This window comes from Rattus norvegicus, chromosome 3 (assembly GCF_036323735.1).
Source record: "Rattus norvegicus strain BN/NHsdMcwi chromosome 3, GRCr8, whole genome shotgun sequence".
Taxonomy (NCBI): Eukaryota; Metazoa; Chordata; class Mammalia; order Rodentia; family Muridae; genus Rattus; species Rattus norvegicus.
This window is the reverse complement of record NC_086021.1, coordinates 187,266,347-187,283,975: the sequence shown is the minus strand read 5'-3', so window position 1 is coordinate 187,283,975 and position 17,629 is coordinate 187,266,347. Positions and strand designations below refer to the sequence as shown.

Genomic DNA, 17,629 nt, shown 5'->3' with positions numbered 1-17,629 from the left:
AAATGGAGCATGGGGCCTCCTGTCTCTGTCCTGTAGAGAACAACATACAAGAGAATATCCTGCTGGGGCACTTCTTGGCCATCTAGAGGTAGGGTGGCTGATACCTGTCACCTCTGACTGGGGATATCTCTTCAAGTCAAAGTCTGTCATTTGAGCGGCCCTTGCCCACTCAAAATGTGAAGGATATCGTGATGCCTCTGAAGCTGGCTCCACCATGTGACTCTTGCAGTCCCATGACTAAGGGGCAACGTCATGTGCAGAGCAGTGATATTAGGTAGCCATCTGTGCCTCAAGCTTTCCCAGAGCCTGAGACCTGAACCTTCCCATGGTCACCTAGAATTAGCCATTACCACATTCGGTAGAGACCCACTACTCTCCTTCCCTTGTTCCGAGTGACCCACCTGGAGTAGCATGGTCCCCACTGCCCAGCATCCCGACCACATCTGGCCTCCATCCTAGAGCTGGTCCAGTGTGTGAGGCTCTAATGCTGTGGCTGGCCATGGTGGAGCTGCTTGGGGAAGCCTTTCTATCCTCACCTAAGTGCACCCACTTGAGCCGGCAGCTCAGGAGCGGCTCTAAATTTCTGACAGTAAATTGATGATGGAAATCCAAAACATTAATGTATTCTAATTGAATATTCTCCAATAAATTATCTGAGTACTTGCAGCAATTTGATTTTACTGTCCTTTTGTAAGGAACTCTCTGCTGTATCAGTATAGCCACGAGGGCAGTCAAGAGAGGGAACATTTTCTGCTCAGACAAGGGACAGTGAGTACAAAGGCCCACTTAGTTCTTTCACAGGACTGATTAAACCACAGAAGACCGGGCAGCTGAGGTGGGGGACACTGCTTTTGTCGTGTCCTGAGGCTCCAGCGTGGACAGCAGAACCAGGACACTGTAAATTACAGGGGTGCTTGTGGGGGATGTCTTGTCCTGTCTGTTGGGCTGCTCCTCCAGAATGACACCATCTCTTCCTCACCATGGGGCTAGGAAGGCACTCCTACCTGTAGCGGGGGACATGGTGGGAAAGGGTACACATTGTGAGAATGTCAGTTTCCCCGGGGAGGCCTGCTTCCTTCTGGACTGGGCTGCATCCTCCCCTGCCAGCCTGACTTCCTCTAGAGCCGTGGTCCTCAACCTTCCCAACGCTGCGGCCCTTCAACACAGTTCCTCATGCTGTGGTGACCCCCAACCATAAGATTATTTCATGGCTACTTCCTAATTGTAATTTTGCTACTGTTATGAATCGTAATGCAGACATCTGATGTGTGGTGAGGGTATCGGATATGCGACCTCTGGTGGGGGTCTCGACCCGCAGGTTGAGAACTGGTGCTCTAGAGGCTCCTGCAGTGCGGTGGGGTGTCACGTGACCACACGGCTCCCCAGGGCTGCTTTCTCCCGGCAGGGGTCGCTATACTGCCTACTATGGGACAGTCAAAGTAATCTGTGTGGGTGTTAGTATGAGTTGTTATGCTCCTCCTTGTGATGGAACCCCTGACAAAGGCACTTATTTTGGCTCACTGTGTGAGAGAGGCCACCCACCAGGGTAGAGAAGACATGGTGCTGGGAACACGGGGCTGCTTGAGCTCATCTTAGCAGATTGGGGTGACCAAAGGGGGTTGTTGGTATCAGGTGCTTTTCTCCTTTTTATTCAGATCAGGATCCCGTGGGTGGTTCTGCCCACATTCAGGGTGGCTCTTCCCTCTATGAAAACACCCCACAGACAGCGTCATGGTGGCCCTGGGTGTTTTTAGTCTAATAAAGTTGACAGCCGAAATTAACTATCACACGCCGACTAAACACACAGACACACCATTGTAAGCCACAACAGTCAGTGAGGTACAGATGACTTGAGCAGGGGCCAGAACCCTTGAGAGAAGTGCTATCAAGTTCTATGTCTTTACCTGCACTATTCCCAGTGACAATGGGGAGACCACAGAGGTGGGCGGGGCAAACAAGAGGTGGGCGGGGCGATCACAGAGGTGGGCGGGGTGATCACAGAGGTGGGAGGGCCTGGCCCTGATATTACCGGTTGACCTTATAAATCCTTAGTGACATCCATTCTGTCTGCAGTGTTGGGTCTGAGAGCTTCCCATCCCTTTAGGAACTGAAGCTGTGCTGGGTCCTGAGAAGTGGCCAGCATAGGGGATGGGGAGCGTCCGCAGGATGCTGTCCACTCAGTGGGACCCCCACCAGGCTAAAGTAAGAACTGGCTTGCTAGTAAACTAGAAAACAAGCAAGCTGGAGGCCGCTTGACACCCACTGTGACTGGGGTTTAGTGTGAGGACTTAGCTCTAAGACAAGTTTGCTGAGAACAATGGAGTTGCAGAAGGTACTGGGGAGGGAGGAGGAGTCAGGCACAGACAGGAAGAAGACTGTAGGTAGACTACCCTATTTAAGATGGCTACTTCCTGCTTCTTCTGCTTGTCCAAGACAGAATTGGTGGCTGTTTCCTGCTGGAGGGAACTATTTGGTGGCTTTCACACCTCCTGTGGTGGGGCAAGGGGAGAGGTTCCTGTGGTGAGAACCAGGTTCCCTTTCTTTGTCTAAATTATCCAATCCCCTGTAGCCGCACAAAACAGCCAATTTTGAGCAGAAAGGAGAACTTGCTCCATCCCTAAACACATAAAAGTCTCCTCTTTGCCAAACAAACTCAGACACCATCTTTGGATCCCCTTCCCTCTAGGGAATCTGTGTGCTTTGCTTGATGCTTTTATTCTGCGTTTACAAAACAAACACGTCTGTCTGTCTGTCATCATCATCAATCATCTATCATCTATCATTTCTCTATCCATCTACCTATTTACCTACCTACATATCTGTATTTGTGCTTGCCCGTGCGAGTTTATATGTAGAACCTGCATACAGGAGCCTGCAGAGGCCAGGAGAGGGCATCCAATCCCATGGAACTAGAGTGACAGATGAAGCCTCCATGTGGGTGCTGGGAACGGAATCTTCTGCAAGCTCAGCGAGTGTTGACCATTGAGCTGTCTCTCCAGCTCCTTTCCTGACTTTTTATTGTTAAATTGGCACATGTGCATATGCATCCACACATATGCACACACTCACATGTGCCCACACACATGTGCACACACATGCACTCATGCACATGCTCCACGCACCTGCACATTATACTTGTGAAAATACATGTGAAAACAGAGAAGCAAACACACTTGGCTTCCACCTGGTTGAGCTATTGTGGCTGTCAGCATTGGATCAAGTGACCTTCTGTCAGTGCTACTTATGATCTCTCTGCTGAGACACTGCCTATGTCACCTTCTGCAGGGCATTGTCCCCACATGGAGTGGTTTTGTGGCAGCTTCCTCCTCTTGTCTGTAGCTATTCCTGGGGCTAACTTTCTAGCAGGGTCCCGTTTGCATGGCTTCTTGTCTCCTCAAATCCCGGCTTCCAAAATTAAATGACTTGTCCCCCAAGAACACTGCGTCTCCTCCTCCTTGTCTCCAGTCAATTTGTGCTGCCGACGCCACGGACAACCTCCCCAGTTAACAAATTCTGAATTTCTATTAGATTCAGCTGTGGAACAGACCTCTTTCTACAAGTCCTGTTTTATCCTCCCCTGCATCTTGCCAGCAGTCAAACTTCATGAGCACGTTAGAGCGGCGAGCGGCTTTCAAAGCTCATGCTGACATCCCGTTAGAAGCCATCAGCACTGCTGGGGACCTGGAGCCCAATCCGGAGGGACAAGCGGAAGCTGAGCGCTGGTGTTTTTGACCGCTATGGGAGAGCTCTCTACTCTTTCCCCAAATCTCCAAAAGGGAAAGGGGTGCCCCACGCAGCCCAGGCCGGTGCTGGGATTCTACACTAGGGACTGTGTCCAGCGTTTCCTACTGTTCCTCTGGGAGCTTTCCAGGGTGGTCACCACTGTGCTAATCAGCCTGCCATTGCTATGGTGTCACCCAGGATAACTGACCTATAAACAGAGGTTTATTTTGGTTCCTGATTTTGTAGGCCTCTGTCCAACAGACTCTGTGATTTGTGCCAATGGCGGCACAAAGTGCTGTATACTGGAAGTTGTTTACCGGCAGCCCGGTGCGGTATCGACAACGCTGGCATCGCCTGCACACTGTATCCCTCAAACACCACCTCTTGAGTGCCTCTCCCTGCCCTCCATCTCCTAAACAGCCACTCTCCTTCAAAGGTGTCAAACTAGGAGCCCAGCCATCTCTACACAAGCGTCTGAGTGCACTTTGCTGACCCACGCATCTCCCCGTCCCCATCGATAAGCAAAAACCGCTGGGACTTATGGGTAATGTCTCCCACAGCCACTCCTCCTGTGCTCGGAATGGAGACTGCGGGCCAGCTCCACAGGTGAACCAGTGAGATCATGCCACACTTTGCTATCAGCCTGCACGCCCAGCGGTTCAGTTGGTGACAGTCACACTTCCCTGCAGCCCCAGGGTGCTTTGCCATGGACCGTGTGGCTCAGCCCATGCTTCACCACGGACTGGTGTGACTCGGCTCGTGGGGACCATCTCGTACTGTGCACCTGACTGCTCAACTTCCTAGCTGTTCTTGTCAGCTTTCCTGCACGTACAGTGATCTGTCCCCCGTTGGGTAGAGCACTTAGGAAGAGACACACTATTCCTTTCACGGAAAAAGCCTGCAATTAACCGGGGTTTGGGAAGAACACTCTGCCTCTGCTTCCACCCACGTTCTCATTTAACATATTTTATCAGAATGAAATGCCTTAATGAGCACGGAACTGCAGCTAATCCCAGCTGAACCTCTGCGTGTGCCAACTCTGCTGCCCGCCCATCAAGCTGCATTCATGCTCTGATGTGGGCTTCTGGAGCACTGCCCTGGAACACCGACAGGAAATCAGGGGCTTCCTGCCGAAGTAGCACCGCGGAGCACACTCGGAGTAACGGTCTGTGCTCCGTGAGAGCCAGCAACAGAAACGTGATGTGGGTGTGGTTGTGTGAATGATGTAATGTGTGTGTGCACGAGGTGGGCTTGTGTGTACATGTGAGTGTGTTTGAAATGGCTGGCGTGTGTGGGCCATAGGTGTATGTGCATGTTTATGTGTACATATGTAGGAAGGGGGAATGTATGCATGGATTAGGTTTCCGTGTGCATGTGTGCATTTGTGCATATGTGAAGTGGGATGCTCTGTGTTCACATGTGCATATATGCATACATGCATTTATGGGGTGGGGTGTGTATATGTACATGTGTATATGAGGTGGCCTGCTGTGTACACAGTCAAAACATGGTTCCTTTATTCTCCTCACAGGTTTAGATTGCCCAGCTTGCAGTATCTGCTGCCTGCTGTTGTCTCCAGACACACTTCCCCATGTCTGTGAGACCAGTAGAGGACAAATGCCCGTGCTATGCAGCCATCCCCAAAGGAAGGCCATGCACAGACAGCTCCTTCTGACATGCCGTGAACTCAGAGAGAGGTCTCCAGTGGACAGTGGATCCAGGACTCTGCTGTTTGGGACAAAGTGAGCTCCAACCTGCCCGGCCATCTTGGACCACTGACACATCTGTGTGGGTCAAGCATTTCAAGAATCTTGGCAGAGGCCACCCCCACCCCCGGTGTCCCCCATCCTCAGTGGCATACAGGTAGCACTTTCTGGGTGCATGGCTCTGCCCTCAAAGTCCTCCTGTAGTTTTGTTATGTTTCCCCTGTCTGTAGACAGTAGGACAAAGACCAAGGACTTAGGGTCTTTGTCCAAGCTGCAGTGCTTCTAAGCTCTGACCCCATTCCTGTCCCTGAACACGCCTTTTGTATGTGAACAGGCCAGAGTCCTCTATCCCTGTCGCTCACTACCCAGGAGAATGACTTAGAACAGACCTTCCCGGAGGCTGGGGATGAATCTGATTGGCAGCTGTCAATCAAGGTTCTGCTTGCAACTTATTTTCAAGAATTGCGCCCCCTCCCCCTACATGCTGCCTGGACCCACTCACTTCACACATGTGACCCAGAGAGCCTTTGAGATTTGGAGACTGGACTATCTCAGAGAAATGAGCCAGCTCTGAGGAAGAAGGGCTGGGCTGAGTGACACAGATCCCCCACACTGTCCCACCTGATGATGTTCAGGAAGGAGCTGTGGAGGATGGAAAGCCCACTGTGGGGCCTCAGCTCCCACAATGCTGTGTGCAATGTCTGCTAAGACATTAGCACCCTGCAGCACCCTGGCGGATCTCTAAGACACTCTGCTGTTCCCATGGTCTCCCCGAGGCTCACACTGAGGCTCCAGGTAGATGCTCTGGTCGGTCGGTCACCATGTTCATAGCTACTTTCCATATGACACACAATGCAGTGTTGCAGACATGGCTGGATGAAACACCAATTGATTTATATATTAAAGTGAAAGACTTGGAGAAAACCTTTCAGTAATGAAAACAGAACAGAGGCATGCGCTGTCTGGGGAGGGCTGAGGCTTGTGTACAGTGTGGGGACTACAGGGCTGACAGCAGCATCGTCTTAGGAGACATTTCATACAGCAACGTGGGAGCTGAGGCCCCCACAGTGGGCTTTCCATTCTCCACAGCTCCCTCCAGGCCCTGCCTCTCACTCACAGGGCAGTCCCAGGGGATGTGTACACTCAGAAAAGCCTCGTACCCACTGTGGTAAGAGTGTGCGCAGAGGCCGGGGACACTGCCACAGAGTCTCCCTGGATGTGTGCTGTGTGAACCAGAGTTTCTGTTGTAAAGGCCTTGTCACTCTTGGATAGACTAGGAAACACGCGGGGCTCATGGTAGTGACACAAAATGCTGGGGGCTCTGGTGATACCTGCGCACTGAATACACGCCTTCATTTGCTATGAAAGGAACGCATGAGTGGCCCGAGAATGTGTCCTTCTGCATTCTCTGGCCATCCGTGACCCTTGCAACACCCCAGAATCCTTATTTTCATAGGTTCTTCCCAGGATCGTGTCCCCATGTTTCACCGTGGTGACCATTGTCACAGATGTGCAAGTGCCCCACGGGGAAAAACACAGGCAGTCAGATCACGGACAGGAGTCACACACGCTTCCACAGACAGGACAGTGGTACATGAATAAACCCCAGAGCAGTTGCTGTAACTGGAGTGGGCCTGTTGGCTTGGAAGAAGAGCATCCTCCTAGAGTTTTTGGATCTGCGATTTGCCTGTTCCTTTACAGTAGTGTCTCCCATACCTGAATCTCCCCTGGCTGGAAGAGACATCTCCACGCCAGCCTTAAGAACAACCAAGGCCCACTTACCCTGACGAGCTGCTGGGGGAAGGGCCCACGGGAGTTCTCGGGAACGTTGATGGGTGGGATGACCCAGTCACGCTTCTGCCTCCTCAGCCCTCCGGAGCTCTGGTGTTGTTGAGGCCATGGCAGCAGTGTGTCCTTCGGGAGCTGAGAGGGGTCCAGGGCCACTGTCTTCCCTTTCTGAGGGAGGAGAGTCAGAGAAGCCAGGTTAGGTTTTGTACAAAGACACCTGTTAGGAGGTTCTGTGTTCACCCCTACTGGCATGGAAACATGGGGGACACTGGGGAAGGGGCAGGGGTCTTGTCATATGTTGTGGAATTAGAAGAAGTAGAAACCACAAAAGGAGTCAATATAGCTCCTTAATGAATTCCGTGGATAACGTTTTTTTTATTATTTTTAAAATTCTTTTGGTGCTGGGGGTGGATGTATTCGAAAGAAAACCCACAAAGGGTCACTAGCCCCAGTACAAAGAGCTTTGGCCAACTAATCATTTCTTTCATAACAAGAAGAGAACACGCATAGATCATTTATACCCCAATAGACACTGAGCACCCACAATCTGCAACATCTTCCATGAATCAACAATGCTAATTAGAGCGATATACCCGTTCACTTGTCAGTCTGACAAGATGAGGCACTCATTCCCTGTGGATGGACAGCCCTAGCATTGGCCCTGTGGGTGGACAGCCTCAGAGTCGACACTGTGGATGGACACCTTTACATGTAGCTCCAGCTGGCTTGGAACTCAGTTGAACCTAGGAGGACCTTGGCTTAGCCTCCCAAGTGCTGGCTCTCACTTCTGGGGACCCTGTGGAGTGGCAGCCCCCTTTGACTGTGTCTGTCTGGGGTGGGATAGAGACGCCGCACCTTCCCATGAAGGAAGTGGGGACCGAGGTTTGTCTCCCTGCTTTGGTTGTCTTTTAAACACACTGGGAGAGGACAGGGCTTGAGTTCCAGGCTGGCACCACCCCTGCAGCTGTACACCAAGAACCTTGTTAGAAACACTCATTCCTTAGCCCCAGGTCTGGTCAGCTCAGGAGTGGGCTGGACGTCTGTGTCTATTGAGTCTTTGGGTGAAGGACATCATTGGTTTTCAGACACGGGTGCCCATTGCAAATTTCACGAACCCCAGATGTCAGGCTCACCTGTCCCAGGTGCCTGCTCTGGAGGGAAGGGGTTATTTTTTCCAGCATTAGGTCCAACCCCAGGCCTTATGAATGCTAGGCAAGGAATGCCACCCCGATCTCTGTCCTCCTTGTTTTCTCTCCCTTCTTTTCTTCTCTTTCTTTCCTCCCTTGCTTCTTTCTTTTTCTCTCTCTTTCTTTCTCTCTCTCTCTCTTTCTTTTTCTTTCTTTTCTTCTTTCTATCTTTCCTTTCTTCCTTCCTTTGTTCTTTCTTTCCTTTCTTTCTCTCCTTCCTTCCTCCCTTCCTTCCTTCCTTTTTTAAATTTAATTTTAAGATAGGAACTCACTGTATAGGCCGCACAGCCAGGCTTTGGACTAGTGATGTTCCTGCCTCTGCCCCTGGAATAGCTGGTCTCACAGGCTTGTAGCCACCAGACCCTGTAGACTGCTTGTTCTCATTCAGAGCACATCCCAGAGGTGGCCAGCCTCTGGGAGGGGATTCCGCTTGTCCCCAGTGCTTCTGGTGTGGTGAGGCAGAGCCCATCAGGCTGTCTCACCCAGAGGCGCCTCTTCAATGGTAGCCACTTCTGCTGAGGCCTCTAATTGCAGACTGGAAACTCCAAGCACCTCTCACACATCCGCTTAAAAACCTGCCTTTATCTTCATTTGCTTAGAAAAGAGCTTGCACGGCGTTAATTTCCCAAGTGTTGTTTAAATAAATTGCACATATTTGCTACTGTTTTAAAGCTGTGAGACAAATGTAATAACAAAATCTGGTGGAAGTCAATGCCAGACCTGCGCAGGCTTCTGCCTTGGAAGAAGCACCCACCGCTCTGGGAGAAAAATCGTCGAAGGCAATTAGCGGCCAGCCTGGCGGGAAAGGCGGGTTCTCCTAAACATATGAGCATCCGGGCCCTTTCTGAACATGGCACAGGAACACGGATGCACAAATATGCTGTTATGAATGACGCTTCCACTACCCCCACCCCCACCAACCCCCAGCAATTCTCCCTAATGGTGGACACCAGCTGATTTTCTTCTCTCTGTGTTTGCCAGTGACGGGTAAGGGAAGGTGAGGTTCACCGCTGTTACTAAGCATTGCAGAGTACATCCATATCTGCGTGGTACTCCGCATGTGTGCGTGTGACTGGCACACACGCAGAGGGAGATGTGTGTACATAATGACACGTGTCCGGACTCCTCTGCAGCCTGCTTCCTGCTGGGTTTCTGCATCTCAGTGTCTTGAGAGTCTCTGGACATGCTAACACTTTGCTCCTTGCTCTCGCTCCAGCTCAGCTGATGAACTGAAGCCTTGCTCACAACCTTTGTGACTGCTGTCTGGGCATTGAGCATACAGCTTCAAGAGGAAAGCCTCGCTGTGCCCCTTGCTGCTGGACCTTAGGGTAGCTGTGCGGAAGGTGGGCTGGTGACAGAAGAGGAGAAATCTGACCCATAGCATCCCAGAACCAGGGTCTGATTTCCCCTAGAGCTGTGGTTCTCAACCCACAGGGGTGGCAGATCAGGTATTCTGTATATTTTCTTATTTACATTACTATTCATAACAGTAGCAAAATCACAATTGTGAAGTAGTAATGACATAATTCTGTGGTCGGGTCACCACGATGTGAGAAAGTGTATTAGAGAGGCACGGCATTAGGAAAGCTGAGAATCACTGCACTAATTATAGCTAGCCCTGCCCCATCTATCTCCCCCCTCCTCGATCCCAGATTCAAGGATCTGTCTGTCCTTTAGGCTGATCTAAGGCAGTAGATTATAAGGATCCAGGCCAGCCTAGGATCATGGGACTCCAAGGCACCAGCTGTCCAGCTGTCAGACTCATAGCCTAAATCTGTTTGATTCCTCGATTCTCTCTTCCTCCTTCCCTCCCTCTTCCCTCTTTCCTTGAGCTGGGATCTTACATAGTCCAGGCCGGCCTTGAACTTGTGACCCCCTCCCCCTAGTTTCTGCTTCCAAAGTGCTGGGATCACAGGTGCTCTTCCACCCCACTTGTCTTTTTTCTTTCTTTTTTCAAATATGAATTCTGATTATTAGCCTCAGATCTTCATGGTTGTAAGATAAAGGGCTTTAACAGCTAAGCTGTTTTTTCCACCTGAACATCAGCCTTTAAGGAAAAATGGCAATGGTGGAATGTGCATCTTGTTCTGCAGTGTGCGTCTGTGTGCATGCATGTGTGTGTGCACGTGTGTGCATTGTGTGTGCATGTGTGTGGTGTGTGTGCATGTGTGAATGTGTATGCATATGTGTGCATGCATATGTATGCATGTGTGTGTGTGCAAGTGCAAGTGTATGTGTGTGCACATGTGCCTGTGTGTGAATTATCCTGGGAGGGGGTCTGGCAGTCCTTCTGTATCAACTGGTCTTGGATCCCTCTTGTAGGTTTCATGGACCCACCTCAAACACAGGCTCCTTCCTTTTCTCCCTCTCACAGGACAGTAACAAGATGCTCAAACTTGAGGACACATAGGTTGTCACTTCAGGGAAGAGGTGAGACATATAAACAGTGGCAGCCTGAGGACTTCCCCTGGAAGGTAGAGGCTCCAACTCATGGGCGACCTGTATTTGAGACGCAAGCACCGGCCTTATCCTCCCCTTGTCTGCAGCGGGCAGTGAGTCACCTCACAACCCTGTCCTGCCCAGGCCCGGGGCTCTGTCCTGCCCAGGCCTTACTTGGCCTGTAGGTGAGTTGGTCTCCGAGCAGGACCCTGAGGGTAACTGCCTGTGGCTTCTCAGTGAGATCTCCAGGGCTGCTTCATATTAGCAAGAAGCTGAGTCAGTTCCCTGTGGGCTCCATTCACACGTTGGGGATGAATAATTCAACACCGATCTGGGGCAGGTTTTAAATAACCATATTTTTTTTTTTTTTTTGAGACAAGGTCTCACTATATTGCCCAGCTGGCCTGGAGCTTGCTATGTAGACCAGTCTGGTTTCGAACTCACGTCAGTCTGTTGGTTTCTGTCTCCTAAGGGTGGGGACTAAAAGTATGCACCACCCCACCCCGTGATCTTTAAAGATAACAAATTGGAGTTAGAATATAATGTGGAAAACGACCTTTCCTCATTGTTCCCTGATGTCCAACCCGCTCATCTTCTACAGGGAATCACGCAGGAGCCTGGGCTTTACAGTCAACAGGTTTAAATGTGAAACAGGCAGGTGCGGTCACACAGGGTCCTGCGAGGGACAGTGTGCCTGGGACCAGAAACTCCTCAACACCTGTTCCAGGCATGGGTCTGCCATATTGGTTTTGCAACGGGGAGAGATGTGGTTTGCAGTGGGCAGAGACCAGTTTGCAGTGGGTGGGAACTGGCTTACAGGTAGATGTTGATCAATATTTCCTAAATCTCTGTGACGGCAGTCCTGAGGGCTAGCAGGCCCTGTGCCAGGCCTCTGGACTGGGCATGGTAGGTTCCTGCAGCTGGAGTGGATATGCCATGGAGGCATGCTCTCAGTGAAGGGACACTGACAAGACCTAGAAAATGGACCATCCTTACCCGATTCCCACAGCTACGGGAGTATGGTCAGTCAGCCCTGGGATGCCACTCACTGGGCTCCTGCACACTTGTACAAAGTCCCTTGAGAGACAGAGGATTTCTCATTGCTGCCCAGAGTCTGGAAATGGGATTGCTTTAAGGTTCCCAGACGCCAGTTCTGTAACACTGGATGGTTGAGCCGCCTGACTTTGGAGATGGGGTGAACCAGCACAGACGATAGTGCTCTCCCAGCTCCCCAGTCACCGGGTCTGGGTGAACATGCTGGGTGCCTCTTAGCACCTTAAATTCCTCCCAATTTTGAGAAAAGGGCATATGTGTTCATCTTCCTGATTCAGTAAAAGCAGCTTATGAAAGCTTACACATTGGCTCCCGAGGGGCACACAACAGGGCCCTGGGACAAAGACTCTTAGTCAAGGTGTGACATTGACAACTTCACTTCAGTGAGAAGCAGTCGAGCAGCTTCTATCACCCAAGAATGTGACTCTTTGGAAAGACTCCGGTTGGCAGCACAGCCCTGTGAACCCCTAAGGCTGGCATGTGGTCTCCACAGCAGCCTGCAGTCCTTGTTTGCATAAGCAGAGAGTAGGACCCAGTGGCTGGACACAGAGTAAAGTGTGTAGGGGCAAAGGAGTGGGGGTATTTCGTGGCCCCATTTTCTTCCTCTTGCTCTTCTGACCAGGACATTCCATCAGGAAGAAATGGTAAGTCTCGGGTGGGGGTGGCAAAGTGGGGATCTGCCTTCTTGCCTATGTGTGCTTGTGCGAGCATCCCCAAGCCAAGGCTCCCTCCTGCAATCATAAAGGAGAGGAGGAAGTATGTGATGCAGGCATGGAATCTCAGCTATGTGCTAAGCTGAGGCAGAGGACTGAATGCTCAAAGGCTGCCTGCAAGACAAGTGAAGTCCTGGCACAAGAGAGAAGGCGAAAAGAGGAGTTGGGATGCAGCTCCATGGTAGAGTGCTTTCCTAGTGCACACAAGGCCCCTGGCTCTGATCCATACCACAAAAGTAATAAACTAAGATAACATGGAGGTGGCAAAGGCAGGGGACACACAGCTCCAAGGAGCAGAGAAAGGTAACTGACAGAGGAGCCTGAGATCAGAGAGTTTCTTCCCACAGAAAGAGACCCACAGCCATAGCCATGGACAGGGTGTGTAAGGGGCCAGCAAGATGGTTCAGCAGGTACAGCACTTGCTGCGTATGGTGATAGGGAGCGAGATCAATCCCCGGGACCCACGTAAAGATGGAAGAAGAGAACTCATTCTGCAAAGTTGTTCTGTGACCTTCCCATGCACACGCGGTATGCATGTACCAAAACACACACACATACACACACGCACACGCACAGGCACAGGCACATGCACACACACTTACACAGATATACACAGACATTACACACATACATACACACATGCACACATATACACAGATACAATACACAGACACACACATATACTCATGCACATACACATCGTACATATACACAGACACATACACATACACATAATACACACATATACACATAGACACACACAGACACATACACTCATGCACATACACATATACACAGACACACACATATACAGACACATATGCACATATACACAGACATATACACACATACACATACAGACACACACACATGCAAGCACACACACATACACACATATATACAGACACATACATGCACATACACACATATACACAGACACATACATGCACATACACACATATACACAGACATGCACACGCACACACACATACACACATATATACAGACACATACATGCACACACACATATACACAGACACATACATGCACATACACAAAACACATACATGCTCATACACAAACACACAGAGACACATACACTCACGTACACATGTATTCACATGCACACACACACACATACACACATATACACACATACACAATATACATGGACATACACACAAAGACACATGCACACATGCAAGCACACACACATATACACATATACAGACACATACATGCACATACACACATATACACAGACACACATATACACAGACACACATATACACAGACACACACATGCACATACATACATATACACAAACACATACACACTCTCTCTACCAGGAAAATTATAATTATTAAAAACCCACAAGGCATCTAACCTGCCAAGTGTATTTGGCTTCACAGCTGCAGGGTGGTGGGGGAGACAGGAGCTCTGTGGCCTCATCATGTGGCTTCTGCTAAATGGTGGTTAAAGACTGGGCACAGGCAACTCAATTCCTAGATATGTGTATGGCAGGGGTAGAGTTGTATAGACTTGGACCTTCCTGCTAGCCAGAAGGGCATGGCCTTTCTCCTGGGTATTACCACCAGACACAGCCCTTCAGTCTGTGGCCCAGTAGAGGGATGTGGCCACTGGAGGGTTTTACACTTGATCTTAGCCAAAAGGCCGAGAAGCGATCACTGGAGGATTTTAAATACTTCCGGCTATATGTTGAAGAGAAAGAGTCTAGCTGCGGCCCCAGGCAGATGGTGTTCCCAGCAGAGAAGGTTCTGGAATCTTCAAAGCCTACCTACTTCCCTGGTCCCTCCCAGCATCCAGCAATTAACAGCTGCTAAACTAGCATCTTCCTCCTCTTACCCAGCAGCCTTTGCTGCCATACAGGCTCCAGCTCCCAATGGCTACAGCTCTGTATGTAGTCAGGTAAACACAGTGTCACTGGGATTGTAGCCTGAAGACCTAGGTGCTTCCTCCAACCCAGAGGTAAATACGGAGCTAACCCAGGGCATGCAAATAATTTGTGTCTCAAGTCTAGCATTCCGAGGTTGCTAACTGGGTATGGATCTGCGTCAAAATGGAGGGCTATTCCTGAATTGTGAATGAGCTCGGCTCACACTGGAATAGGAGAAGATGAGCCACGGCCCTCAAATAAATCTATTGATAGCTGTCTTCCATTTCTCTGTCTTACCGTGTGTGTGTGTGTGTGTGTGTGTGTGTGCGGGTGAGCGCGTGTGGTTTGTAAACTTTTGTTGTGGTGGTTTCCCCAGAGATGAAGATTCAACATGTTTCAATATGGAAAATGTTGGGGGTCTCTCACCACTGACAAGCCTGGCATTGCTTTTAACTGAGGGTAATTAGATGTTGAGGCTCCTCCTTGCTTCTCCCTCTCCCCTCTTCCCTCTCACCCTCCTGGAGGAACTCTGAGCTCTTCGTGTCCATTCCTTTGCCTCTTCCTTTTCAGTATAACTGGGAAAGGGTCCATTTTGTTTGTCTGCAAAGCATACACATTTAAAATATTTAGCTAGGCTTCTGTCTGCAACTGTCTACCCGGTTTCCATAGTAGCCAAGGAACAGCTGAGGCAGAATAAACTGGCATTTAACAAACAAAATAAAACAGCAGAGAGATAGCCACAGTTACAAACAGAGCAAGGAGAGATTACACACACCTTTGTATGAGTTCACTCGGAAAAGGCCCCAGGTGGGTGTTGGATGCGGTCCTTGCTAGGAGCTGGATGCCACTGTGTTTCCACTTTGTTTACGTAAACTAAGTTCATTTGCACTGTTGGCCAAGCTGGGAGGTGCTGGAATTCCACTGAGGTGTGTGTGGAAAAGCTTCCTGAACAAGGTGGATTGTTTTGTCATTCCCCGTCTGGAAGGACCTCGGACTTGAACCTTCTGTGTGAGCCACCTACTGTGTGCGGAGTACTACTGTGTGCACCAGCTTTTCATTTACTCATGAACATAGCGTAGAACTGTGGAATCCAGTGCTGCCCGAGGCCCTGGCATTCGAACTCAGACTGGATCCCTCAGAGATGCAGCCCTCAGTCCTCTGCTCCTTCTTTTGAAGGTGATGGCTGACCCAGAGGGTGGAAATGACTGTTCCGTTAGGGGGGGCTTGCACTCCGCTCTGATGCCTATGTGCAGAGCAGGAGTGTTGTGAACTGTGGGTCCCACCACTGTGTGCACTGCAGACAAGTGTGAACTGTGGGTCCACAATCCTGGGCACTGCAGACAGTCTGGTGTGTAAGTCTCACTATCGTGGGCCTTGAAGGCAGTGTGATGTGCGAGTCTCACTATCCTGGGCACTGCAGGCTACTTGACCTCCATCCAAATGACCCCAGGCGCACCTCCCACCCACAACATCCAGAATGATTCTGGAGGTCACCAAACACCCTGGATGAGAACAGAGTACTCCAGAGACTGCGCGGGCAGGCCTACACTGCTGTAGGCTGGGCAAGAGACAGGATGGCTACATCTGGGCAGATTCATGACATAGTGACTCAGCCCTGAGGCCTAGGGCAATGGCAGGAGCTGTCATGGTAACAGTGACATGAACAGCAAGTGGCAGAAGGTGCGCCCATCGGTGTCCTGGAGAGGTAGCCTGGCCACGGGGCTTTGGATGTAGGAGAGCCCTGTAGTCAACTGTCATGGTGCCTAGGCAAGCACTCCTACCTCCTGTCGCCCACGTACCCATCAAGTAAAGGGTTAGGACCCTCTTGGAGTGCGAGAACGACACCCAAATTTGAAGTTCAGTAGTTTGTGACCCACTCTGAGGGGGACAGTACCAGAATACCAGTAAACCAGCCAGCGTTGGGGCTGGAGGGCTGTCACAGAGCAGTGACAGGGAAGATCTGGGGACACTCATTTAAGCCCATCACCTGTGCCCTTCCTCAACATGACGACGCAATTTCATGGACTGCATGAGGCTCTGACACTGATGGGTGCTCACTGCTGACAAGCAGTGGCTCCTGGGCTGTGGCTCCATCCATGTCCCTCTCCCATATGGTGTCTTAGCAGCTCTGGCTGGCAGTCACAAGATACACATGAACCAGTCACCACATGTGTCTCCTAGTCCCAGGGCATCCAGCCCAGACCTGCAGAGTAGTGGAGACATGATGTAGCCTGAGCTCACAGGCCCAGGAAGCTCTCTGCTCTCCTCAGGAGGATGCCAAGGACAGCGAGAGATTACCCACAGCTTGCTTGAGAGATTATCCTTGGAGCTTACTCTTCATGGCGTTCTTGGTCTCGTCAAGAAGGCGTCCATCCTTGACAGTTTTTTACATACAAGTTTCATGACCTGCGTGTCACCTAACGCCTCTAGTGGCGTCTCCTGGCAGACCATGCCTCTTGCACACATGTCTTCTGTGTAAAGCCTCGAGTCACTGCAGCCTCAGTGCAGTAGGTCCCGAGGCCTCTTTCAATGAAAGTCTCTGAACCTCTAAGTGTCTACCTCGGGTTTCAGAACACCAGGCTTCCGGAACTCACAGAGGGTGGAGGCTATCCTTCTTTCGGCACCGTTCCGCCACAAGGTCTCCGAGTCTCTGTGGCAATGGCTGGGGATGGTTGAGACTAATTCTTTTTTTTTTTTTTTTTTTTTTGGTTCTTTTTTTTCGGAGCTGGGTTGAGACTAATTCTTAAGACTTCTCCTTTCCATTTTCTCACAGGCGTCATGGGAGCCTCAGAGGCAGAAACAGGAATGAAGCTACCATCCTGCAGGATGGGATGCCAGCCATGACAGTCAGACGGTGGAAGAGACAGGAAGTGGGTGATGGGCCATGGACGTGTGTCAAGGAGCTACACAATGGGAGGGTAATGGACCAGGAAGAAAGAGGGTGCTGGGCCCAAGGGACAGCAGGATGGGCCTGATGGGTTGGGGGGATGGGCCCAGAGAAGGAGATAATGGACCAGGGGATAGGGTAATGGCCCTGGGGTAGAAGTTATTGAACACCGTGGCTCCTGCAATATTATCAACAGGCTGCAGAACAAAGGACTGTGGATTCAGGGGAGGGATCT

The 17,629-nt window shown here is 50.5% G+C and overlaps 1 protein-coding gene and 1 long non-coding RNA gene across 3 annotated transcripts in view; one reads left to right on the top strand and one right to left on the bottom strand.

Annotated features, from left to right (window-relative positions):
- The window catches only part of Cdh4 (cadherin 4), a 478,258-nt gene that overhangs the window by 97,045 nt on the left and 363,584 nt on the right, over nucleotides 1-17,629 (bottom strand). For both annotated transcript variants that reach the window (NM_001419540.1, XM_039106754.2), the window contains exon 4: nucleotides 7,212-7,385. In NM_001419540.1, the coding sequence (NP_001406469.1) occupies nucleotides 7,212-7,385 (174 nt within the window). The remainder of the gene's footprint in view (nucleotides 1-7,211; nucleotides 7,386-17,629) is intronic.
- LOC134486513 (uncharacterized) lies at nucleotides 4,280-6,353 on the top strand. Its single transcript, XR_010065566.1, has 2 exons — nucleotides 4,280-4,888; nucleotides 5,255-6,353. It is a non-coding gene; the product is annotated as an uncharacterized LOC134486513 (long non-coding RNA).